Raw genomic sequence first — 27,848 nt, 5'->3', positions numbered from 1 at the left:
AGCACCTTATCAGCCCGCACATATGGACTCTGGTACTTTATGTACCTTCAGTGGGTTACTTGTGCTCCTTTATTTATTGCTGGGAAATTGTAAATAATGATAGCTATAATTTGGAGTTGTGCCATCAGGGTCTCAACTGAGTATACTGAAACCAGAAGGATCTCGAAAACCTCACATTTATCTAAGAGCACTTTAAAAGATTTTTTTCTATATATTAGAATTATATGTACACTCCATATTTGTCATATCTAATAATTAGTAAACCAGGATATCATGTAGGTAAGACCCTTGGGCTTATTCCAAATTAGTTCACAGTAGGTATCTCTTTTTTTTTCTAAATACTTCAGTAATAATTTTTAAGCCAGGAAGACCAGTTCATGAGAAAGGGTGGATGGCTCTTTAGAATTTTTCCAGTTATCTTGCAGAAAGGTAAGAGATGCAGAGTTATGTACCAAATTTGTTTGACCTGGTACCTAGATATTTCACTGATCATGCCAAGCAGTATAGGTTTTACAAGACCACAGCCTTCTTTTGTTCCAGTGATCTGGTAAGTTTCAGTTCGGGATCCATGCCATTCAGTTTAAGGGACTTTTCCTTTTTTGGTATCCTTATAAATGTATTTGTTTTTTATAGAGAAGACGGCCATTTTTATTCATTTGATCTTCCTTGAAAGAAAAATTGTATACCAAATCCAACACTTGAGTTCCAGTTTAACATCTTCCAACTCACTATCCATTACTGTTTGTTAGTGATCTTTGTTCAAGATCATACACTCTCTCATGCAGTACCTGTATGTGAGGCAGATGTTACACATAAGATGGTGCAAGAATGTTTGGCAACGTAAGCAAATGTGAAAGGAAAGGTCCAACTTCCCACCACAATGGCCAGTCAAATTATCCTTAGGTCTGTGAAAGTATGCTACATACCAGGTCGGGATCACCTGAAAGTGTATCTAAACCCAAGAACAAAAATGTAATATTTTGCAGTTTACCAGTCCTTAGATATGACTGAAATCTGGTAATCTGCAATATGTTACATTTTTTTTCTTCGATTTAGATACACTTTAAGGTGATCCAGACCCAGTATGTAGCATACTTCATTATGCAAGAAAATAGAGCATTCCTTCTAAGGCTAACAAAGGTATTTGCTTAAAGGTGTAACTTTCACTATGAATCTTGAACTGCTGGTTGTCCTTGGTGCCTCTAATGGCGCTTTTCCACTGCATGGAACCGTACCGGTTCGGCACGCTTTTGTGCTTTTCCACTACGGTACCGCATGGTATAGGGTCGGAACGGTTCGGTACGGTACGGTATATGTTTGCTTTTCCACAGCATGGAACCGAACGGTACGGTACGGTACGGTACGGCTCTGAAAAAACAGTACCTACTCGATTGTAGGTCCAACAGGTACCAAACTGGTACCATATCCCACAATCCTTTGCATGCAGTCACTACTAGCCACTGATTGGTCAGAGAATCCCACCCACCCCATTGTTATCCCACCCACTTAACTTTAGTACTACTTTAGTGGAAAAACCTATACCGTACCGCACCGAACCGTTCCGACACTATACCATGCGGTACCGCAGTGGAAAAGCAAACCGGGCCAAGCAGGGCCGAGTAGAGCCGAGCCGGTACTAGCCGGGACTTGCAGTGGAAAAGTGCCATAAATAAACATGCTGGTATGATGGGTTGTGTTCACTGTCTTGCAATCTCTTGGCTGTGTTCTGTCTGCTTTGCTATGAACATCCTACCCCAAACCATCTATAGTGTTGTGGTATACATTGTTTTACATGTTAAGGCCATCCACTTATTTTGAATGGTATGTCAGTGCATTGCAATGTATAAAAAAATTGCACCTGCAGAAATGTTTTCATTGCAGCACATCAAAATACACAAGAGCGTCTGTGCATTGCAGTGTTCTGTAATGCAGGTGCACTATAGTGTGCTGTAAATGTACATTAGACACTATTTAGAATGAAGTGTACCGCAAAACACATATACCCATCTGCTAACATTTTACCATGCATTACCACACCACAAATATGAATTTAACCTTAGAGGTGGCTGGAGAATGTTCCATTCATAGTGAAGGAAAAGGTATACCTTAAAGCAAGGGTACTTAACCTGTGGTCCACAGAGCCCTCTGATGTGGCCCTCGACCTCAAACCAGGGAAGTGCATGCCCAGGGTCAGCAACCTGTTAATCATGATCTGGGCTTGCTGACCCATTATCCCAGAGCATCAGAGCTCATCGAGTTGGCCCCAGCAGTGGAGGAAGCAGACAGCTGCGGAAAGAGCAGGAGCCACATAAGCCGATACTTCCTCTGTAGTATTAGCCTCTGTCCCAAGCGGAGCGATACCAAGTGCAGTTTGCTGGGGACCTTTCTAGCAGCTTGGAGATGGAGAGCGATGCCAGTTGGAAGAGAAAAAGAAGGTCAGTGTATTAAACAACACATACACTGTGCTTTTGCAATGGACTTATTAGCACCTTTAGGCCTGATGCACACTGGACGTTTTTACAGCTGCTGTTAGCAGCGTCAGACGTTTTTTTTTTTGCAGCTGCAGAACGCCCATCCATGTTATTCTATGGCCTCATGCACACATAGAGCTTTTAGGAGCTCCAAGTGGCATAGGCGTTTTACAGCTCCAAAAAAAACCCAGGAACTGTGGGTTCAGGAGCTCCAGCGTCAAGCTGCAAAAAACGTCTGACGCTGCTAAAGGCTCCATAACGTTGCTTAACGTGCGTTGAGCCACGTTATACGTTTTTTTTCTTCCATTCAAAATCAATGGCTCCCTATGGGAGCCTATTGATTTGAATGGAAGTCACACCGCAGGTCGGATCAGGGTGATCCGACTTGCGGTGCGACCTGCACTGTGAGAATCTTGAGGGGGAACTCCACGCCAAAATGGGGAAAAAAACGGCGTGGGGTTCCCCCCCAGGTTCCAAACCAGGCCCTTCGGGTCTGGTATGGAATTTGAGGGTAGCCCCACGCCGAAAAAACGGCGTGGGGTCCCCCCCAAAATCCATACCAAACCCTTATCCGAGCATGCAGTCCGGCATGCCAGGAAAGGGGAGGGGACGAGCGAGCGGCCCCACCCCCCTGGATCATACCAGGCCACACGCCCTCAACATGGGGGGGGGTGTGGGTGCTTTGGGGCAGGGGGGGCTCTGCACCCCGCACCTCAAAGCACCTTGCCCCCATGTTGATGAGGACAAGGGCCTCATCCCCACAACCCTGGCCGGTGGCTGTGGGGGTCTGCGGGCAGGGGGCTCATCGGAATCTGGAAGCCCCCTTTAACAAGGGGGCTCCCCCAGATCCCGGACCCCCTCCCTATGTGAATGGGTATGGGGTACACTGTACCCCTACTCATTCACCCCATAAAATGCAGTGTATGGAAATAACGACAGGAGACGTTTTGGAAAATTTATTAAAAATCTTCATCCGGCTCTTGTCCTCTCCGGGGGTCTTCTGCTGTCTTCTCCTCTCCGAGGGTCTTCTGCTCTTTTGCTGTCCGCCCTTCTTGTCTTCTCCTCTCCAGGGGTCTTCTGCTGTCTTCTCTCCAAGGGTCTTCTGCTCTTTTGCTGTCCGCCCTTCTTGTCTTCTCCTCTCCGGGGGTCTTCTGCTGTCTTCTCCTCTCCGAGGGTCTTCTGCTGTCCGCCCTTCTGCTGTCCAATCTTCTTGTCTTATCCTCTCCGGTCTTCTGCTCTTTTGCTGTCGGCTGTCCTTCTTCCTCCGGTCCTCCTCCGACGACGTCTCCAGCGATTATGCCGGCCTCTGGTCTCTGCAGCTTATTATATAGCCATTAGGGGCGTGGCCGCCAGATGACGTCATCGGGAGACCACGCTCCCTTGTGTCACAGATGACGTCATCTGTGACACAAGGGGGCGTGGTCTCCCGATGACATCATCTGGCGGCCACGCCCCTAATGGCTATATAATAAGCTGCAGAGACCAGAGGCCGGCATAATCGCTGGAGACGTCGTCGGAGGAGGACCGGAGGAAGAAGGACAGCCGACAGCCGACAGCAAAAGAGCAGAAGACCGGAGAGGAGAAGACAAGAAGATTGGACAGCAGAAGGGCGGACAGCAGAAGACCCTCGGAGAGGAGAAGACAGCAGAAGACCCCCGGAGAGGAGAAGACAAGAAGGGCGGACAGCAAAAGAGCAGAAGACCCTTGGAGAGAAGACAGCAGAAGACCCCTGGAGAGGAGAAGACAAGAAGGGCGGACAGCAAAAGAGCCGAAGACCCTCGGAGAGGAGAAGACAGCAGAAGACCCCCGGAGAGGACAAGAGCCGGATGAAGATTTTTAATAAATTTTCCAAAACGTCTCCTGTCGTTATTTCCATACACTGCATTTTATGGGGTGAATGAGTAGGGGTACAGTGTACCCCATACCCATTCACATAGGGAGGGGGTCCGGGATCTGGGGGAGCCCCCTTGTTAAAGGGGGCTTCCAGATTCCGATGAGCCCCCTGCCCGCAGACCCCCACAACCACCGGCCAGGGTTGTGGGGATGAGGCCCTTGTCCTCATCAACATGGGGGCAAGGTGCTTTGAGGTGCGGGGTGCAGAGCCCCCCCTGCCCCAAAGCACCCACACCCCCCCCCCCCATGTTGAGGGCGTGTGGCCTGGTATGATCCAGGGGGGTGGGGCCGCTCGCTCGTCCCCTCCCCTTTCCTGGCATGCCGGACTGCATGCTCGGATAAGGGTTTGGTATGGATTTTGGGGGGAACCCCACGCTGTTTTTTCGGCGCGGGGCTACCCTCAAATTCCATACCAGACCCGAAGGGCCTGGTTTGGAACCTGGGGGGAACCCCACGCCGTTTTTTTCCCCATTTTGGCGTGGAGTTCCCCCTCAAGATTCTCACAGTGCAGGTCGCACCGCAAGTCGGATCACCCTGATCCGACCTGCGGTGTGACTTCCATTCAAATCAATAGGCTCCCATAGGGAACCATTGATTTTGAATGGAGGCAGAAAAAACGCTGCTAACAGCTACTGTGGCCAAACGTGCAATAACGCTAGTAGAAAAAGCTACTGAAAGCACGTTTTTACAGCTGCTGTTTCCCGGCGTTATGTAAACAGCTTTGGAGCACGTTTTTATGACGCCCTGTGTGCATGGAGCCTTATAAGGTTTAACAACTGTAACGCTGCTTTTACATTGATCCGCAGATGGAGCGTAGTGCACCTACGGGCTAGCTGCATTGAGCCATAGACTTCTATTATATCCTGTAGGTTTGGTGTTCTTTCTGAAAGCGCACAAAAACTCCTGCATTCAGGAGTTTAGGTGCATTTTCAGAAAGTGCACCACACTGACAAGATATAAAATGTCTATGGAAAAGTGCAGCTAACCCACAGGAAAGCCACATGCGCACTGCGCTACACCCTGCGGTGCATCAGTGTGAAAGCAGACTTATAGGGGGCTCAGGACAGTAAGGGCTCATTTACATTTGTCGTTTGGGGGCTGTAGGGGGATGTTAAAACCCCATAGTTGGCTATGGGGCTGCAGGAGGAAAATGGTCATTATGCTATTCAAAAAAAATGTTGAAATGCTCAACCAATTTGTTTCAATGTGGCCCGCGACCAGTTACTAAATCACTTAACTGGCCCTAGCTTTTCAAAAGGTTGAGCACCCTTGCCTTAAAGTGTCATGAGATAATAATGGAGGCTGCATTTGCTGGAGTCTTTAAATATGCTTGCTGCCTACCTGTTATGCCCACCCATCATCTTAAGTACTTACCTGCAGAGTCGCTTGTCACGCCGAGCGCTCCGGGTCCTGTGGCTTCCCCGGAGCACTCGAGGCGCGCTCCGGTCATCTTCCCCGACCGTGAGCGCCGTCCCCCCCGCATGTGGCTGGGATGCGGTCCGCGCGGCGGGACGTTCCCGTCCATGGACTCAACACACTAACCTGCCGGGTCCCGTCCTGTCTTCCTCCCGGCGCACGGCCCCGCTCCCTAGGGCGCGCGCGCGCCGCTGCACTAAAATTTAAAGGGCCAGTGCACCACTAATTGGTGCCTGGTCCAATCAGTACAAAACATTTAAAAATCCACTTCCCCTTCCTGTCCTTGCCGGATCTTGTTGCCTTAGTGCCCTGAGAAAGCGTTTTGTGTATTTTCCCTGCCTGTGTATCTGACTTCGAACCTTTGCCGCCTGCCCTGACCTTCTGCTACGTCTGACCTTGCCTTTGCCTTGTCCTACTGTACCACGCCTGTATCAGCTGTCCGTGAGGTTGAGCCGCTACCGGAGGACACGTCCTGGTTGCTACCGCCGCAGCAAGTCCATCCCGCCTTGCGGCGGGCTCTGGTGAAAACCAGTAGCAACTTAGAACCGGTCCCCTGGTACGGTCCACGCCATTCCCTCACTGACACAGAGGATCCACCCCTTGTGTCTTCATCACCTGCCAGTCCGGACCCTGACATCGCCAAACTTCAGCAAATATGTACAGTATATGAGGGAACTCATCAAGTCTGCTTGTTTCTCCTGACTGGCATTTAAAGCATAGTCATGAACAAATCTAAGATGTGAACCATTTTTTCAGCCTTAATGCAGAACTGAAGTAAAAAATACTAGGCACTAGGAGTTTTGTTGGTAGAAGGGACTTTTGTCAGACTACAGTTTCCATTTCCTCATAGCATGCGTTTTTCTTTTTCTGTACACATTATTGCCCTCTTGATATCGATCGAGATTCTGCAGAATTTTACCCATTGAGTGGCTTTTAATAGGTAGAGTGGCGGGTGTGCTCTGGTATATTCTACCGCCAGCAACACCTTACCAGTGCTATATGGGCCTTTGAATGCATTTAAGAAATAATTTTGAATTTTCTCCTTTTTCTTCCATTGTAGTAAACTTCTAGGCAGAGTTTCAAAACGTTAGTGCGTCTTTTACCACTATCACAACTTTTGTCATGTCTCTAGACTGTTTGTAATCCTTCTGCTCACAACTCAGATTAGAGTGGCATCTGTATTTTTCAGATTTATCTGCTAGCACTGCTACACAAATCACTCCACAGTCAGTTCTGCCTATCTTGTACCCATCTTCCAATGTTGGTTTTAGAGATGGTATCTTGCACATCTTCAAAAATAAGTTGAAAGTAAAAGGAAGCACAGGGGTGCTTAACGAACCTCATGGAGCCATCCTACCTCCCCCTATTAGATACAATAAATATCCTTTAGCCCCCATTCACATGGGGCCAATTTGACATGTGATTTGACATGTCAAATCGCATGCCAAATCGGCGCCTATTGCCCACAAGAGCACCACCCAAATCGGTGTGACGCTGACTTTGCGGCGCTGCATCGATTCCCAAAAGTAGTTTCTGCACTACTTTTGGCAACTTCGGAAGCAATTTCAATAGACATCTGTACAGGAACCCGCACAGATGTCCGTCAAATCGGCCCCGAACTCGCACTAACATACGGGCTTGAAATTGTGCGAGTTCAGCTAAACTTGCACGATCTCAAACCCGCCCTCAGTGTGAACAAGGGCTTAAACAGAGTTAGCACACCCAAATTTTGATACAAAAGAATACTTTTGTATTGAAAGTAGTAGATATTAGCAGTAAAGCCGTATAAGTAGTAAAGCTCAGTCTAAAGGAATAGTACATACATTATCAAATATACAAAGTGTCAATAAAGTGCGGTGTACAAAAAGGGGAGCATTTAATGCTTAAAAATTCTTACACAATGTCATGCAATAAAAAGCATTCCAAGGATAGTGGCCACAACAGATACAAAAGTCATGCAGATGTGACAAAAAAAAAATAGGTCCAATTTTCAACAATGTGGGATGCTTGGACTCATTTTTTAAGGAGGTCCTCCTTAAGGTGGATGTAAACCCTTTTCTATACCCAGTGAAGTGAACAGCCTCAGATGATACACAGGGATTAAACAAATCCCCCTACATAAGTTTTACATGCATATCTGATGTCTTCAGCTTTCTATATTCGTTAGAATTTCAACATCGTGTTAGAATTTTTACTTCCTCATTCAGCAGTAGGAGTGTTGTCTTGCCATACGGGGCAAAGACACACACCCCCGTCCACATAGGCAGAGGAAGGAAGAAATGTGCAGAGCTGTGCTGTGACAAGACAAGCTCTCTGCTTATAGCACCCACCCCGACACAAATTTCAGACGGGTTTTATCTCGGTTATTGGAGAACTTATCAGAAGTTATGCTGATAACAGAGGAACGAAACAGCAGAAAGACACAGGACTTGGGCTTTGGGGAGAGATAAGTAAACATTACAGATACAGTATATGTGCCTAGGTCAACTTTCATGAATCGGGTTTATATCTACTTTAAGATATTGGTCTAAGCACAAACGTTTAGGTCCAATATTTGATGTTTCATGTGGTCCTCCTTGGAAAAGGGACAAGAATATCAAATAGTTAAGGTATCGCTCAATGCGATATCGAAAAAAAGGGGAGGCCCAGTATTCTTTCCACTAACTCACCTATTAGGGTGTGGATTAATGCATCTAAAGGACACAGTAATTAATAAAAAAGGGGATGAGATCCCATTTAAAAAAGATGGTGCTTACTAATACAAGTAGTTTGACAATTAGGAAAATGTCAATCCAATAAAAAAACAAACCATTGGCTCATGTTAAAGGAAACATTGTATTAAGCTAAAATACTATTGCTTTGTTACCATGTCACATATGTTGGATTTTGTATATCATGATCCCTCCATTAATTAAAGAATATGTTTTTTTATGACACTTAGATGCTCCTTTTGAGTGGGTGGATGGATCACGGTCATATCGTTAATGGGTGATTTGTCATTTAATTCTGTTAGGGTTATTGTCAGGGTTCTGTTTTTTAATTGGATTGACAACGTTGTCGGTTTTTTAATGTGTGAGGGGTGAAGGTAATTTCGATGTTTTGCTAGTGATGTTTTTTTACAGCTATATGTGTGGTTTTTGTCTTAAGTCCTAATAAAGTTATTTTTCTACTCATTATATCACATGTATTTTCTAAATCGTCAAACCACTTGGATTAGTAAGCACCATCTTTTTTAAAGGGGACCTATTCTCCTTTCTTTAGTAATTACTCCCTAGGAAAGGGGTCTAAGCACTTCCAAACATCAGATATTTAACCTCATTTTAGTGTCACATTTGCCATACTTTTGTACCATGGTGGCCATGTTTTTTATGTTTATATTTTGCATGAAGTTGTGTTGGATGTATTACACATTGCATGCTGCCATTTTTTTATACTGCAATTTTTTTACACTTTGTATAAATAATGCCATTTTGTACTATCCCTTTAGACCTTTGTAAATTCTTTATTAATTTCAATATAAAACCATTTATGCATCAAATTTGGGTGTGCTAACTCTGTTTTATAGTATATTTATTGTATTATCTTCATTAGGAAAGTCTCTGTTTAGTTCTTCTTTTACATGCAGAGCCCTGCAACATACTATTTAGAGTGACAATCCATATTATGAAACTAGTAGAACTTTGATGGAATAAAGGAAGCATCATGCATTTTGTGTATACTATTTATTTTTCTCAGTTTCCACTTGTGATAGTTTTTTTGCATCTTATCTGTCATTGTTGTGCTTGTCTGTGTTTGTGGTCCCTCTCCTGTAATACACAGTGGTCTGTTGTCAGTGGAGTACTGTTGGTCATTGGACATTTTTGTTTGGTGTCTGATCTACTTGGCTGTGGTTAAAAGAACTTTAAGTATTCTTTTTATCCTTTTTGCATGTTGCAATAGGCTGCCTTGACATCATAACAACAAGCAATGGTAGGTTTTTCTATCTTCTTTTATTGAATATTCTGTTTATATGTGCATTTATTTGTTGAAAAATCCAAAGGCCTATGTATGAAAAGTGGTGTGTCCAGAAATTTGATCTTGCTCATAGCCACCAGTCAGTGTCCAACTGCTATTTATGTCACGGTCTGATATAAAACAAGGATTCTGATTGGTTGTAGGCATAAAAAATGTTTACGCTAGTACACTCTTCATAAAGTATCTTCACATAATAAATTACCTGTTTTTAGTGCAAACAGGGAAGTTTTATTTGACCCCCTTCTAGTTCTTAATTATTACCTAGAATCCAGGTGGTGAGATCCTTCCCCATTACTTCAAGCATTGCTGGGAATGTGTTATTTCAGCCAAGCTACTCGAGTCACAGAAATTGGTTGCTGCTTTTTTGGCTATATTCCTATGAAGAAAACCCCAAGAGAGCATATGATACAGTGTAGCGTTACACCCTGTAGCCTAGAGGATTCTTCATAGGAGTATATGGAGAACTCACTTTGACTAGGCAACTTAGCTAATTTGCCCATACCAACTTGTCGTGGCTGTTCTGAGGGCAGAGAGAGTAATATGCCTGCTGGAATCCTGGACAAAAGGACATACTTGGTAGAAAGTGAAGTCCTGTCTCATATTATGCATTCTGGGTAATTTTATAAAGGATTACTGTTTCTAAAAAATGCCCCCATTGGCTCAGGCAGCATACTTTGGGATAAGAATAGGTGTTGGGGCCTCCACCAGGCTGGTCATTATTCACCCTTTATCTGCCTGGCCTAAACCTCTCACTTACCTTCCCAATCTTCCTATGGAGTACTCTGCTTTCCCCTTCTGCTAAATACTGCATTAGCTTTGCACAGGTTGGTCAATTAAGAACAACGTTTTTCAAATACGAGGTGGTATCAAAAGGTTTCAAGACTACTTTCTCTATTATTCATTGACGGACGCAGTCCTCTGATGCATATCAGTAGGGTTATACTGCCCCCTACAGGAGTGGGACACTAGGCAGAAACAATTTCTGGCTACGCCTATGGGCAGTCCCTGGGGGTATACCCTCTCTCTTCCTGCATAGGAAGTCAGTTTTGTATCAAAGCAGTGTCAGAGAAAACCACACCAACCCACTCAAAAAAATAGAGGGGCGGGTACTGCGTTCGTCAATGAATCTAAGACAAAAGGATTTTACGGTAAGTTAAAAATCCAGTTTTTTAACTAAGCGACATGAGCGCTTCAAGACCGGTAGAACATCATTGGAAGACAATGAGAGATCAGGAAGACCTTTAACGAGCTTAAGCCCTGAAAATGTCGAAAAATGTTGAAACCATTCGACAACTTGTACATGACGATCGTCAGAGAACAATTGCGCGTGCAACTCAAAACACCTCAAACGACTCATTGCAGCATTGCTGTAAACTTATCATGTGAAATGTCTCTGTTTTTCCCAGTTTCATGCAGTTTGCGCTTTCTTAGAACTTGCTGTCCATGATGAAATAGCAGAACGTGGTCAGAATAGCACCAGTTGCACAACTCCTGATGTACAAAAGACAATGTCTTTTAACACACGAACTTTGAAGGGTCAGTGCTCCTGGTAAATGTGAATGCAGCCTTGTGCTGCCATCTGTTGGCGTGTTACAAAACTAGTCTCCAAACTTTTTGATACCACCTCGTACATAACATTTATTCTTTAAAGTGAACGTCCAGCCAAAATATTCAGTGTTATTTGATATAAGAATGAACAATTAGGACCCCTGTTTCTGGGGGTTTCATAAGAGAATTGTCTATATTTCTGTTCTGGTCAAAATGGTTTTACCAGACAGGTATTGAGGGGAAATCTGCAGCAGGGACACATACAGCAAAAAAAGGTCAACTGAGGTTCTAACCTTCTCCACTTTACTAAAATCATTTTTATTTCTTTGTTGCTGTTGGAGATTTACCCTTTTTTCCAATGTGTTGGAGTAATTGTCTATAGTAGGGAAGTAACGGAAAATCTCTCTGAATGAGCCCTGGGCAGCGATAAAACCAGACGAGGATAGAGTGGAGAGGAATTAAAACACCTGTCAGGTTCTTATTGCTGCCTGTGTCCCCATCAGGGAGATTCATCCTTTCTATTTGTCCTGTGTACAGTTATCACCGAGAGTAAAAGGAAATCCCAAATTTTGGGAACAGTAATAGAGGGGAAAACTTCCAATGGGGACAGTAGTCCTGGTGTCCCTGGTGACAACAAAGGTTACCCTCAGTTTAGAGGGATTTTCTTGGACTTACTGTTATGGCTATTAGGCAGGAAGTGAAGGAAAATCTCCCCAATAGGGAAAAAAAAAACAGATGGGGTAAAACCCTGCCTTCGATTATTAAAAAAAAAAAGTTTTGCCTTTAGTTCTACCTATTTGTTTTTTTTTCCGCATTTGTATTTCCTTTAATATAATTGTTACAAAGTTACCATGACATGTACTGATGACTAAGCTTACAATTGTTTCCAGACTGTCTTAATAGACTACATAAGTATATTGGTTAGAGGTTCTGTGTTCTATATGCCTACATCCTCTATTTTGTACATATCATTTCAACACTATTGTAGCCATGGACTTTTTAACAGCCATATAGATAATGACACTACATAAACAATTATATAAAAGCATAGAATTTATTAAACATAAGATTTAAAATCACATATAGCATCATTTCCATTATAGAGTTCACAAATTTTTTCATCTAATGTTCCAAATGTGAGCGCGTTTCGAATGAACTTCCTCAGGAGTACATGTAAATGATATTTACAAATATGACATATGGTTACAGACACCATACATCACAATGTCCGACATAGTACAACAAATCCTAATCTTATAAAATTTCATACCAATATAATGAAACCCAATCTCTTAAAATCATAAGTATGCAAGATCTGCTGGGATCAAATTGGTGTCTAACATCTTTTCCAAAAGGGGGCCACAAAAGAGTGATGAGGGGCTGAGAAACATCAAATCCCAGGGACACGTCACAAAACGCACAGCCTGAAAATGCTTAGAACATATGTACCTTTTCCTATGTTGTGAAATGCAGCACAATATATGGGCAGGGAAGCCATGTGAAGGGTTTTCCAAAACCCAACTTTGATCAGTGAAATATGATTAAAATTATTCAATTTCTCTCCTGGAGACCATTGTCAGTGGAACAGAAAGTGAAAGAAAATCCAAACTTTTGAAACAGGAATAGAGGGTAAGTGGGGGACACTTGTTGTGGTGACAACTGTCGAAGAGAGAGATTTTCTTTCACTTCCTGTTGTGTATAAAAGACTGGAAGTGATATGAGGTCTCCTAAATGCGACACAGATGGCAAAAAAAAATTGAACTGGACAGGGCTGTTAATCCTTTCCTCTCTATACAAAACTAAACAAAAGTTTTGACTTTAGATATACTTTGACTTTTGCTTTGTTAAAGGCCATAGATGAAGGTGTGCTATACTGAGTACATTGAGTGCATTGCATTGATTGCCTATACATATATATCCTGCATTTGGTGATGTCACATGGCCAAGCTCTGGGGATACAGGAAGAAAAGTCACCTTAGTTCCAGCTACATACAGTATATCACAAAAGTGAGTACACCCCTCACATTTTTGTAAATATTTTATTATTTCTTTACATGTGACAACACTGAAGAAATGACACTTTGCTACAATGTAAAGTAATGAGTTTACAGCTTGTATAACAGTGTACATTCGCTGTCCCCTCAAAATAATTCATCACACAGCCTAAACCGCTGGCAACAAAAGTAAGTACACCCCTAATTAAAAATGACCAAATTGGGACCAAAGTGTCAATATTTTGTGTGGCCATCATTATTTTCCAGCACTGCCTTAACCCTCTTGGGCATGGAGTTCACCAGAGCTTCACAGGTTGCCACTGGAGTCCTCTTCCACTCCTCCATGATGACAGCTGGTGGATGTTAGAGACCTTGCGCTCCTTCACCCTCTGTTTGAGGATGCCCCACAGATGCTCAATAGGGTTTAGGTCTGTAGACATGCTTGGCCAGCCCATCCCCTTTACTCTTTACATTGTACACTCACTACTTTACATTGTCATTTCTTCAGTGTCGTCACATGAAAAGATATAATAAAATATTTACAAAAATGTGAGGGGTGTATTAACTTTTGTGAGATACTGTATAGCACCTCTCCACTTGTTAAATCTGGATGGTTGCAAGTGCAATACATAACAAGCTGGGCGTGGAAGGCCGCAGCTCGCCTGCAGCTGCGATTCATTCACCACAATTAACACCATTTAATAGATCAGATTAAATGGGGCTCTGGTTATAGCACACTTAGAGAGGGACATTTACAGCTAAGAAGTAACTACAGATAAGACATATGGGGGAATGAGGAGACCTATAGGGGCTTTATTGTTTAATACCAGTCCAACATTTGAAGGGTGTCATTGGCTGGACTCAATCATAGCTCAAGGATGGACTGGAGGTAGGTCAGGGTCATAGGAAGATGCAGTGCTGTATGCCAGCCTTTTTCACCCAGTGTGCCCAAGCACCCTGGGTTGCCTTTGGGCTTCTTTCTAGGGTGCCAACAATTTCTCGAAAATTGTACACAAGCCAGTGTGTGGATAAAGACTGCCTTTTTAGTTACACTAAGTGACAGGTTTTCATTGTGCACCATTACAATCTTTCTACTGTTGTCGTCCTAACAGCCAATGGCGTTGATAAGGAGGATGTCAGTCTCCTGCATAGCATCCTTGTTTGACCCTCCCCTGCCTTTCTCCATCAGCATTGGTGTGACATTAGATTGAGTGATGGAGAAAAACTGAGAGAGATGAGAAACATTGGAATACTAGTCAGCAGCAGTTTGCAAAAGTATATTTGCTTTGGAAGAATAAATCACCTCAAACAATCTTGCCCTGCTTTGCATGAAGAGTTTCAACGGTTAGCATGTGGTAAAGGCTAGATATGGCCCCTGGGTTTTTGAGGGTGTTTAATTTAGTACCGCATACAGTATATTAGATATATTTAGTATTGGAAAATGCCCCTCAGTTTAAAGACTGTATATTGCTTTTCAGTTAGGAAGAATATGTACAAAGAAGCAGGACTTTTAATTACAGTAAAAAATTACTTTATTCCACCCCATTAAAATCATTCCAAATTTACATATACAGTATATTGGTGGCTATGGACACATCACTTTCTAATGATATCATCTAGAGCAGGGGCAGGCAACAATAAAACGGTGGAGATCTACCTGAACAACATGGGAAAAGTCAAAGATCACCGAGCACAGTTTCACCTCCTCACACCTGATTTAAATCTCTCATTGAGCGCAATATCCGTAGATTATAATTCTCATTGAGCGCAATATCTGTAGATTATATATTAAAATTTTAAACCAGAATCTATAGTTAAATAGGAGTATAATCTATGGATATTGTGCTCATTTCAGTTTTTATTCACTACTTACATAGCTTTGCTATGGTTTATTGGTTGCATCTCTGATAGTGTACCCCTATTGGTTAAAGGCTTATAACACTCTTGTCCCAAGTAAACTCCTGGGCGCTAGTTCCTTCATTAATTGATTAAATCCCTCATTGCCTTACTACCGTGTTGCAATCGCGTGCATTGTGGGGCAGTCGTGGGTTTAAATCAGGTGGGGAGGAAGTAACATATCACCTCCTCACCACCTGTCAAACACACTCGGATCACCTGCTGCACTTGTGAACGAGCCCTTAGTTGCATCCCGCAGCGGCTGCCTTAGGGCTTGTTCACACGTAAGGGTGGGGGGGTGATAAAACCCTGCGGTTGAGTTTACCACCCCCAATTACTACCTCCGTTACATATGGTGCAGCAGGAATTAAACCCTCAACTGCATGCTTCTGCGAGGTCCAAGGAGTTAAAGCAGGCGGTGAGATAGCAAAACAATGTTACCTGCTTCGATCCCTCATTTGCTGTACTGCACAAGGCTGGAGGGCACTTGGAGAGCAGCCTCATTCACTTGAATAGATCATGCTTGGCAGGTGCTACATCCACCAACCACGACAGGGGGTATAACTTCTGCTGCGCTGCGACAATTGTACACCACTGGCCACTGCAGCAAAAACATCAGCACACATCTTAACTATGGGGTTTTACTACTCCCCAAACTGCAAATGTAAATGAACCCTTACTGTTCTGACCCCCTATGAGGCTGCTTTCACACTAATGTTCTGCGTTTTACCTGCACTGCGGGTGCTGCACTTTCTTGGGTAAGCTGCACTTTGCCATACAGTTCTATTATATCCTGCAGATGTGGTGTACATTCTAAAAGCGCACCAAAACTCCTGCATTCAGGAATTTTGGTGCGCTTTCGAAAAGTGCACTAAACCTGCAGGATATAATTTAAATCTATGGCTAAGCGCAGCAAAATTGAAGAAAGGCTGCAGGTATACTGCACTGCACCTGCGGTGTGGATAAACTGCAGCACATCAGTGTGAAAGCAGCCCTATTCTATTATGCCCAGTGTATTGCCTCACACTGACCTAAAGATTTCTTCTTTCCTGCGGCTGGTTTCACTCTGGAGACTGATATCCGGGATAAGAGGCGGAGTACAGCTGGTATCACTCCGCATGAGACAGGAGCCAGCAGTACAAAGGAGGCATCAGCTTATGCGCTTCTTGCACCCAACTACAGCTCCAAATTTACAAGTTGTCCCTCTGCATTGAACTCTGTTTGATGCTCTGGGGTGAAGGGTCAGCAAGCCCAGACCTTGATCTACCAGTCACCTGGCCGCTGTCTACTGTTAGATAATGATTTACAGGTTGCTGACCCCCGATCTAGAATATACACTCACCAGACACTTTATTAGGTACACCTTGCTAATTCCGGGTTGGACCCCCTTGTCTTTTCTTCAGAACTGCCTTAATTCTTCCTGGCATAGATTCAACAAGGTGTTGGAAACATTCCTCAGGGATTTTGGTCCATAGTGACATGATGGCATCCTGCAGTTGCTGCAGATTTGTCGGCTGCACATCCACGTTGCAACTTTCCGGGTTCTACCACATCCCAAAGGTGCTCTATTGGATGAGATCTGGTGACTGTGGAGGCCATTGGAGTACAGTGATCTCATTGTCATGTTCAAGAAACCAGTGGTGAGATGATTTGAGCTTTGTGACATGGTGCATTATCCTGCTGGAAGTAGCCATCAGAAGATGGGTACACTGTAGTCATAAAGGGATGGACATGGTCAGCAACAATACTCAGGTAGACCGTGGGATTTAAACGATGCTCAATTGGTACTAATGGGCGCAAAGTGTGCCAAGCAAATATCTCCCACACCATTACACCACAGCCTGAACCGTTGATACAAGGCAGGTTGGATCCATGCTTTCATGTTTATGCCAAATTCTAAATTTTCTATCTGAATGTCGCAAGTAAATTCAAGACTCATCAAACCAGGCCAAATTTTTCCAATCTTCTATTGTCCAATTTTGATGAACCTGTGCAAATTTATGCCTCAGTTTCCACTTTTTAGCTGACAGGAGTGGTACCCGGTGTGGTCTTCTGCTGCTGTAGCCCATCTACTTCAAAGTTCGATGTGTTGTGCGTTCAGAGATGGTATTCTGCATACCTTGGTTGTAACGAGTGGTTATTTGAGATACTGTTGCTTTTCTATAATTTCGAACCAGTCTGCCCATTCTCCTCTGACCTCTGACATGGACAAGGCATTTTCATACACACAACTGCCACTCACTGGATATTTTCTCTTTTTCGGACCATTCTGGTAACCCTAGAGATGGTTGTGCATGAAAATCCCAGTAGACCAGCAGTTTTTAAAATACTCAGACCAGCTTGTCTGGCACAAAGGACCATGTGCCATGTTGTCACTTAAATCCGTTTCCTTCCCCAATCTGATGCTCAGTTTGAACTTCAGCAAGTCGTCTTCACTATGTTTAGATGCCTAAATACATTGAGTTGCTGCCAAGTGACTGCTGATTAGCAATTTTTGTTTCCAAGCAATTGAACAGGTGTAGTACAGACTCAGGGAATGATTTTCTATTATCATTTTGGGTCCATTAAGAAGAGCCACCCCCCCCCCCCCCCCCCATTGGAGTCGTCTTTCCAGATCTACAAGAACTTCTGTAAAGAATTTTGATTTCTTTTCACCTGAAAGCCGGAGTGTTTCATGTTTCCTCCCTCTGTTGTGGTCCCAAAGTGATCTCATGGGTGTGATGGATATCCTTCGTAGGCTTGCAACACATCCTTTCTACTTAGAACGTCTTCCTGATGAAGAAACCTGTGAAACCTGTTGAAAAACCACTTACCATCTCTGATCTTTGTATCCAATGTAAACTCTGTTTCCCAAAGGGTATTGATACCCCATGGTAATGCTTACGTATAGTTGTTATGCAACATATACAGGTGTATCTCCAAAATTAGAATATCATCTAAAAGTAATTTTTCTCTTACGTCCTCCGACAGTCGCCGCCTCTTCATATTCGTCACAATGGGGTAATTGACCTTTTCTCCGTAGGAGTAGCTAGGCAACAGAATATGTCAATATTAAAGCTTTTAGCATATCCCACCCCCAGGGGGTGGTCCCCTCAGTCAATACCCTCCTGCTTCCTGTCCCATACCTCAGTTTCATTGTCTAGCTTTCAGGAGTCAGCTGGCTGTTTCTGTGCTGGGGCATTTTGTCTCAGCCTTTATCTTCTTTTTGATTTTATTTGAGTTTTTTTCTCTCTCTTTACTTAGCTGTTACTTTTGTCAGCATTAGTTAGTTCTTCTGATGAAGAGGATCGTGCGGGCTGGGTCTCGGGCTGGCCCCCCTGGTCGCAGGTTGTGGGTCAGTGGCTTCCCAGCCTGCCATTGAGTGTTCAGTCAGGTATTTTTCCTGGCATATGTGAACGACCCATCCCTGTTCGCTGCAGGGATGCTGTGGTGAGGTGGCTACCTCACTGGACGCCATGCGGTTTCGCACCGCAGTTCTGCTGCATCCTGGCTGCGACTCTCCCTGTCACATGTGCAGTGGCTTGATCGCTTGTGCAGGTTCCCCACGCCATTCAGAAGGTAAGTGTACTCTGTGTGGGGACCTGTCTGTTTAGTGGGTGTCAGTCTGGGACTGTGTAACCCTGCATGTCTGTTCACACTATGGGGCTCCCTGTCTGGATGCTGCTGTGGGCTGCAAGGAGGGGGGCTGTGATACACTGTTCTGTGTTACTAACTGTGTGATTTTCTCTGTGTGACATGCTATATGTTGTAGGGCATGCTGTGGTACATGTTTTGTGCAACATGCGGCGGCCGCTGCTGCGGTCCGCCATTTTAATGATAACTACAGGCTTGTGAGGGCTTCTTCTATAAGCTGGGAGCGGCGGTTTTGGCGCCAAACGGCCTCATGATCACTCCGGCCTCATGTAGCACTGCATTTACCTCCTCCCCCGGCGGCCATTTTCTTGTAGCCTTCCATAGGCTTTATAGGAGCGGCTTCTGGTACATCACTTCCTTTTCCCTGGGCACACCGATCGATACAGCAGCAGCAGTGATCTCTCCAGTTTTTTATCCTCCTTAGTCCTGTGTTCCTTGCCTAAGTTTATAGTTTTCCCTGTGGGGGTCGACTTGTGCAGGTGTGTTAGAGCGGTGGGCTGCGCTCGCCGCGCTTTTAAAGGGGCAGTTACCCTTTTTTTCTCCTACACACTTCTGGGGGCATGGATTCTCAGGAAAGCAAATTTCCTCCCCCTTTACTGGGTGGACAAGGGGCTGCTGCTGTTTCCCCTGAGGGGGGCGATTTGGCCACAGTTGTGGCTAACCTGGCTGCTCAGGTGCAGATGCTTGTGGCTGCTCAATCCACTAAACAGCCCAGAGTTTCAATCTCCTCTGATTCAGAGGGCGAAGGTGATGGGGCTGCTATGGCTGGGGTCCCCTTATCGGGGTCCCGTTCGTCCCTGGACTTTGCATGGTCGGAGGGGGATGCAGAGGTTGAGGGGGTTGATGATTCTCCCCCTGGCTCGTCTGAAGAGCTTGCAATCATGGATGAATTGGTTGCTTCTATAAAACAAACGCTGCATTTACAGGATGAACCGTGTCCCCCTGCCGTTCTGGCTTCTTATGGGACACAGCGGAGAAGCAAAACATCGCAGGTTTTTCCTTGTACTGAGGATTTTCAGCGCGCTGTTAGTGAACAATGGCGCAATCTAAAAAAGCCTTTTGCTGTGCCAAGTAGGTTCAAGCTGCGTTATCCCTTCACACCCGCCACTGATGAACGTTGGTGTGTGCCGCCTCCGGTGGATCACGCGGTGGCAGTTTTGAATAAATCCACTGCGATTCCGGCAGAGGATACCCCGGTGTTCCGGGACCCTACGGACAGGAGACTGGAGTCTCTTGCCCGTCATACTTACTCGGTTACCGGTTCCATGCTAAAAGCTATTTTTGCTTCCCTTATGGCAGCTCAGGCTGTCGCGGATTGGACGCAAGTACTCAGGCGCGTCCTGGTGGCTGATTCTGCCCCGCCGACGACTTTGGCAATGGTGTGATGCGGAATTGGATGTAATTCCTTTGGCTGCACGTGTGCACAGCATGGCGGTGTTGACACGCCGTTTGATTTGGCTAAAGTGTTGGTCTGTGGACCAATCGTCTCGCAAGACTTTGGCTAATTTGCCCTATTCGGGATCTCACCTTTTTGGCGACTCACTGGATACGCTGATTAAGGGGATCTCTGGGGGTAAGAGCACGCTCTTGCCCCAATCTCATAAGGCTAAGGGCGCTCAAGGTAAGATGCACGCTTCGTTTAGGCCCCCTCAGGGGTCCTTTCGTGCCTTTTGGTCGCACTACAAGGGCAAGCCCTTCAAGGGTCAAGGCTCCCAAAAGAAACCGTGGGCAGGTAAGCAGAAGTCCGGCCAGTCCGGATCCGCTGCCCATAACAACGCGGCCTGAAGGGACGCCCTCACCCAGTTCTGGGGTGGGGGGACGTTTGCTCGGTTTTCTTCAACCCTGGCTGGCCCGCGTTCGGGACAGGTGGGTTCAGGAGATCGTTCGGTCCGGGTACAAGATCGAGTTCCTGTCTCGGCCGGCGAACAGGTTTTTTCCCTCAAACCTTCAACTGTCTCCGGAGCGTTTGCGGGATCTGCACCTGGCGGTGCAGGACCTGCGGGCTCAGGGAGTGGTGGTTCTGGTGCCTCATCGGGACAGATTTCGGGGGTTTTATTCAAATCTGTTCACTGTGCCCAGAAAGGAGGGCAAGGCAATTCTGGACTTGAAAGCTCTGAACCGCTTTGTGCGGGTTCGCAAGTTCCGCATGGAATCCCTGCGCTCGGTGGTGGCTGCTCTAGTTCCGGGAGAATTCATGGCCTCCATAGACTTGAAGGATGCGTACCTACACATCCCCATTTTCGAGGGTCACCAACGGTACCTTCGTTTTGCGATTGCGGAGGATCATTATCAATTCGTGGCGTTACCCTTTGGTCTCGCTTCGGCTCCGTGGGTTTTCACCAAGGTGCTTGCACCGGTTCTGGCCTTACTGAGAGCCCAGGGTATCTCAATCCTGGGGTATCTGGACGACATTCTGGTTCGGTCTGCGACCAGTCAGGGTCTGGTGAAGGACCTGTCCGTCACGATGCAAACTCTGCAGGAGTTTGGTTGGACGATAAACTTCCCAAAATCTACGCTGTGCCCGTCGGTTCGTCTTCCCTATCTGGGTATGATTCTGGATTCGGTTCAGGCAAGAGTCTTCCTCCCGGAAGACAAGCTCAAAACGCTTCAGAACGAAGTCAGGTCCCTTCGGGACTTTCCATGCTCATCCCTCCGGACGGGCATGAGGTGTTTAGGTTTGATGGTCTCGGCTTTCGAGGCGATTCCCTTCGCCCAGTTTCACACGAGGGATCTCCAGGCGGAGATCCTGTCCAGGTGGGACGGGCGACCACAATCTCTGGATCTTCAGATATCGTTGAGTCCTCGCACGAGAAGCAATCTTCTGTGGTGGCTGCAGTGCCCGGCGGTGTCGGGGGGCAAGTCTTTTCGTCCGCTTTCGTGGACGGTGATCACCACGGATGCCAGCCTGTCGGGCTGGGGTGGTGTTCTGGGCGTTCTGTCCGCCCAGGGAACTTGGTCGGAGGAGGAATCTTCCCTTCCGATCAACATTCTGGAATTGCGGGCAATAAATCTTTGCCTTCAACGCTGGACGGACAAACTTCAGGGCTGTCCGGTTCGGGTTCAGACGGACAATGCCACAGCGGTGGCCTACATCAACCACCAAGGGGGCACCAGGAGTGCTCGAGTGGCTCGGGAAGTAGCCGGCATTCTGTCTTGGGCCGAGACGCACGTCCCGGCGATAACGGCAGTTCACATTCCGGGGGTGGACAACTGGCAGGCGGATTATCTGAGCCGCCAGACTCTGGACCAGGGGGAATGGTCGCTCCACCCGGAGGTCTTCCAGATGTTGTGTGCGAAGTGGGGTCTTCCGGATGTGGACCTGTTCGCGTCTCGTCTGAACAAGGTGGGAAGGTTCGTGGCAAGGACGCGTGATCCTCGGGCAGACGCGTCAGACGCGTTGGTGGCTCAGTGGCATCAGTATCGTCTGATGTATGCATTCCCACCAATTCAGTTGCTATCCCGGTTCCGTTGCAGGTTGTCCTCGGAACCAAAAACGGTGATTCTGGTGGCGCCAAACTGGCCTCGCCGGTCTTGGTACGCAGACCTCGTGAATCTGGCGGTCAACGCTCCATGGCGTCTGCCTCTTCGGGAAGATCTTCTGTCTCAAGGACCGATATTCCATCCTGCTTTACAGTCGCTGGCTTTGACGGCCTGGCTGTTGAGACCGAGGTCCTGAAGGATAGGGGTCTCTCTCCGGAGGTCATTCATACTTTGATCAATGCTAGAAAGGCCTCTTCGGGGAGGATATACTACCGTACTTGGAAGGCCTATTTTGCCTGGTGTGAGTCCAGGGGGTATTCCCCTCGCTCATACTCGGTTTCGAGAGTGTTGGCTTTCCTTCAAACGGGCGTGGACCAGCGTTTGGCTTTGGCCACGATTAAGGGTCAGATTTCTGCTCTGGCCGTTCTTTTTCAACGCCCTGTGGCGTCTAATTCTCTGGTTGGCACCTTTGTTCAAGGGGTGCGACACCTGGTCCCTCCTAGGAGGGAGCCTTTGCCTCCATGGGACTTGAACCTTGTTCTGTCCGTGTTACAACATGCTCCTTTTGAAAAGATCAGGGAGATCTCGTTGCCTCTGTTGTCCAAAAAGGTCGCCTTTTTGGTGGCGATCACTTCGGCTCGCAGAGTTTCGGAGCTGGCAGCTTTGTCCTGCAGGTCTCCGTATCTGGTACTACACTTGGATAAGGTGGTCTTGCGACCTAATCCTTCTTTTCTTCCGAAAAGGAATTTCACCTCAATGAGGACATTGTCTTGCCTTCGCTTTGCGCGGAGCCTAAGCATCCGAAGGAGGTGGCCTTACATTCCTTGGATGTTGTTAGGGCGATCAGGGTTTACCTGAATTCGACAAAATCCTTTCGCAAGATGGATTCTCTCTTTGTCCTTCCCGAGGGACCTCGGAAGGGCATGGCGGCGTCGGCTTCTACCATCGCCAAATGGATCAGACAGACCATTGAGCAGGCATATGCTTTGAAGGGGAAGGTTCCTCCTATGCCTGTGAAGGCGCACTCTACCAGATCTCTGAGTACGTCTTGGGCCTGTCATCATCGGGCTTCTGTGGCCCAGGTGTGTAAGGCGGCGACTTGGTCGTCCGTTCACACCTTCTCAAAGTTCTACAAAGTGGATGTTCAGGCATCGGCAGATGCTTCCTTTGGCCGCAAGGTTCTTAGTGCGGCAGTACCTTAAGGTCCCTTGTTTTTGGGCCCTTGGCTGTTTGGGATGTTTTTATCCCTAGGTTATTTGTTCTTCCTGGGTTGTTGCTCCTGTTGAGCAAAGTTTTTTTCATGCTTCCCAGCTGGTTTCCTTCCTTTGGTAAGGTTACTTTCTCTGATGTGGAGACTGCGTTGCCTTAGGCGCGGTTGCGTTTCCCACCCCTCTTGTTTGCACTGCTTTGGGACGTCCCCATTGTGACGAATATGAAGAGGCGGCGACTGTCGGAGGACGTAAGAGAAAACTGAATTGTTGTAAAATCTTACCTGTAAAATTCCTTTCTCTGAGTCCTCCGACAGTCGCCACCCCCGCCCCTCTTTTGGGGTTTTGTTTATGTACTCTACTGCTATTCTACTGAAACTGAGGTATGGAACAGGAAGCAGGAGGGTATTGACTGAGGGGACCACCCCCTGGGGGTGGGATATGCTAAAAGCTTTAATATTGACATATTCTGTTGCCTAGCTACTCCTACGGAGCAAAGGTCAATTACCCCATTGTGACGAATATGAAGAGGTGGCGACTGTCGGAGGACTCAGAGAAAGGAATTTTACAGGTAAGATTTTACAAAAATTCCGTTATTTCAGTAATTCAATTCAAAAAGTGACACTCATTAAATCCATGTAGATGGGTTACACACAGAATGACATATTTCAGGCGTTTCTTTCTTTTAATTTTGATGATTATGGCTTACAACTAGTGAAAACCGAAAATTCAGTATCTCAGAAAATTTTAATATTACATAGGACCAATAAAAAAGGATTTTTAATACAGAAATGTTGGTTTACTGAAAAGTATGTCCATGGAAAGTAAAGTATGCACTCAATACTTGTTTAATAATCATGTGTTTGATTGGCCAACAAATTCATCTGACCTAAACCTATAAAAAAAATCTGTGGGGTATTGTCAAGAGGAAGATGAGAGACACCAGACCCAACATCGCAGATGGGCTGAAAGCTGCTCTCAAAGCAATCTGGGCTTCCATAAAAACTCAGCATGCCACAGGCTGATCGCCCCCATGCCACGCCGCATTGGTGCAGTAATTCATGCAAAAGGAGTCCCGACCAAGTATTGAGTGCATTCTTTACTGTACATGGACAGACTTTTCAGTAAGCCAACATTTCTGTATTAAAAATCTTTTTTTTTTGGTCTTATGTAATATCCTAGTTTTCTGTGCTACTGAATTTTTGGGTTTTCACTAGCTGTAAGCCATATTCATCAAAATTTAAAAGAAAGAATTGCTAACAATATATCACTCTGTGTGTAAGGCATCTATATAAAATATGAGTTTCACTTCTTGAATTATATTACTAATATGAAATACCTTTTTGATGATACAGTAAACCCCCCTCCATTGCGGGGGTTACGTTCCGGACCCAGCCGCGAAAAGTGAAATTCCGCGAAATAGAAAAACCCTATTAAAATGCATTGTAGGCATGATTTTTTTTACTGTCACTGTACGTGTAGAAGCATTTTAAGGTCTTTAAAGACACTTTTAAAACAATAGAAACTCATTTAAACACATAAAAGATACTTGGAGACAGAGCAAGAGCTATGAAAAACACAAAAATCTTTCATTTTTAATGATTTATATAGTAAAATAACATTACAAAAAAAAACGCGAATTACCGGGACCGCAAAAACTGAACCGCGATGTAGCGGGGGATTACTGTATTCTAATTTTTTGAGATGCGCCTGTACTGTATATTCCAGATATTGGAAAGTGATGTATTGATAACCACTAATATACACTATATTACCAAAAGTATTGGGACACCTGCCTTTACACGCACATGAAATTTACCCACTTCATCCCCGGAAGGTTTTACACTCTTAATGACCAGGCTATTTTGCTCGATACAGCACTGCGTTGATTTAACTGACAATTGTGCGGTCGTGCGACGATGTACCCAATTAAAATTATGTACTTTTTTCCCACAAATAGAGCTTTCTTTTGGTGGTATTTGATCACCTCTGTGCATTTTTATTTTTTGCACTATAAACAAAAAAGAGCAACAATTTTGATAATTTTGAAAAAAAAAAAAAAACAATATTTTTTACCTTCTGCTATAAAACATATCCAATAAAAAAAGAAAAAAAAAACAAACTTCACCATTAGTTTTGGCCAGTTTGTATTCTGTTATATATTCTTGGTAAAAAACATTCCAAAAAGTGTAAATAGATTGGTTTACGCAAAAGTTATAGCGTCTACAAACTATGGGATAGATTTATTGACTTTTTTTTTTTAATTGTTTTTACTAGTAATGGCGGCGATCAGTGATTTTTACTGGGACTGTGACATTGCGGCAGACAAATCTGACACTAAGTGACACTTTTTGGGGACCAGGACACCAATACAGTGATCAGTGCTAAGAGAAAATGCACTGTCACTGTATAAATGACACTGGCAGGGAAGGGGTTAACATAAGGGGCAATCAAAGAGTTAACTTTGTTCACTGGGTGTGCTTTCCTACTGTGTGGGGGATTGACTGACTGGAGGAAGAGAGACATCTGTGTTCCTGATTAGCAGGAACACAAGATCTCTCTCTCCCTCTGTGACAGAATGGCGGCCTGCCTTGTTTACATAGGCAGACCGCCGTTCTGCCTCTCCTACGAACGATCAGGGGGTCCCGGCGGTCCGCTGATTGGCTCCCACTGTGTCCAATCACAGCGGGAGTGCAGCTCCAGCAGCGTGCGCGCCCCAGAGCCTACAACAGGCATGATGTACAGGTATGTGATTTTGCACTTAAGGGGGCTGTCTTTAAGTGGTTAATGGGATCTTATTCTTAGTCCATAGGGTTCAATATTGAGTTGCCCCACCTTTTACAGCTATAACAGCTTCAACTCTTCTGGGAAGGCTGTCGACAAGGTTTAGGAGTGTGTCTATGGGAATGTTTGACCATTCTTCCAGAAGCACACTTGTGAGATCAGGCACTGATGTTGAAGAGAAGGCCTAGCTTGAAGCCTGCGCTCTAATTCGTCCCAAAGGTATTCTATTGGGTTGAGGCCAGGACTCTGTGCAGGCCAGTCAAGTTCCTCCACCCTAAACAAGCTTATCAATGTCTTTATGTACCTTGCTTTGTGCACTGGTGCACAGTCATGTTGGAACAGGAAGGGGCCATCCCCAAACTGTTCCTACAAAGTTGGAAGCATGAAATTGTCCAAAATGTCTTGGTATGCTGACGCCTTACGAGTTCCCTTCACTAAAACTAAGGGACCAAGCCCAACCCCTGAAAACCAACCCAACACCATATTCTCCCTCCACCAAATAATTTGCAGTGGTGGTCAGAATGCCACTATTCTAGATAGCTAAAAAGAACATTTTCTCTGCCAATCCTTCCAAAGGCTTCCACTCACCCAACAAATTAAATTAAAAATACTAACAATAACTTACAAACCCATCTACAACTCTGCCCCCAGCTACATTACTAACCTAGTCTAACAATACAAACCAAATTGTTCTCTATGTTCCTCCCAAGACCTCCTGCTCTCTCGCTCCCTCATCACCTCCTCCAATGCTCTCCTCCAGGACTTCTCCTGAGCCGCTCTCATCCTTTGGAATGCCCTACACCAATCTGTTCAACAATCTCCAACTCTATCCTCTTTTAGGTGATCCCTGAAAGCTTTTCTCTTCAGAGAAGCCTAGCCTGCCTCCACCTAACAACTGTACTTTCAGTTTCTTCATCAGACCATCCCCCACAGTTATTATCTTTTTGTATCACTTGACCCTACCTCTTAGATTGTAAGCTCTAACGATCAGGGCCCTCTGATTCCTCCTGTATTGAATTGTATTGTAACTGTGCTGTCTACCCTAACGCTGTAAAGCGCTGCGCAAACTGTTGGCGCTATATTAATCCTGTATGATAATAATAATACTTTTTTGTGTCATGCCACTGGCTTTGTCAAGTAGCGTTGAACCAAAGTTTATCCAGGCACCATCAGGTGGGGGGGGGGGGGAACCACCACAGCCCAATGAACCCCTAGCAACCTCTGGAGGAAGCCTGGTTGATAATGGCTGTTCTAAACTGCAGAATTTGAGGGTTTTCTTCTAGTGCCAACATTGATGCCTGGGTGATATGGATATGTCCAAGCATGTCCAGCAGCAGGGTCTTCTGGCTCCAAAAGATTGTGGTGCTGTGATGATATCACAGCAATGGGACAAGGAAGTGGCAAGCACAGACTACATTACTGAATAACCAATCGTCCCTCACAGAATTGGCACCATCAAGGGGTTCATGACGGCAGATTCAGGATAGCAAAAAATCTGGGAAAGGAAGGGA

The 27,848-nt window shown here is 45.4% G+C and overlaps 1 protein-coding gene across 5 annotated transcripts in view; it reads left to right on the top strand.

Moving 5' to 3' along the window:
* PPP2R2C (protein phosphatase 2 regulatory subunit Bgamma) overlaps window positions 1-27,848 on the top strand; it is a 248,097-nt gene that overhangs the window by 114,668 nt on the left and 105,581 nt on the right. For 3 of the 5 annotated variants that reach the window (XM_082266616.1, XM_082266617.1, XM_082266614.1), the window contains one exon: window positions 9,720-9,749. The exons of the other annotated variants lie outside the window; for them this stretch is intronic. In XM_082266616.1, coding sequence (XP_082122742.1) covers window positions 9,747-9,749 — 3 coding nt within the window. In that variant the 5' untranslated portion in view covers window positions 9,720-9,746. The remainder of the gene's footprint in view (window positions 1-9,719; window positions 9,750-27,848) is intronic. 5 annotated transcript variants of the gene reach the window in all.

This window comes from Pelophylax lessonae, assembly GCF_965119305.1.
Source record: "Pelophylax lessonae genome assembly, chromosome: 1".
Lineage (NCBI taxonomy): Eukaryota > Metazoa > Chordata > Amphibia > Anura > Ranidae > Pelophylax > Pelophylax lessonae.
Note: the sequence above shows the minus strand (reverse complement) of the source record. Positions and strands in the feature narration are given on the sequence as shown.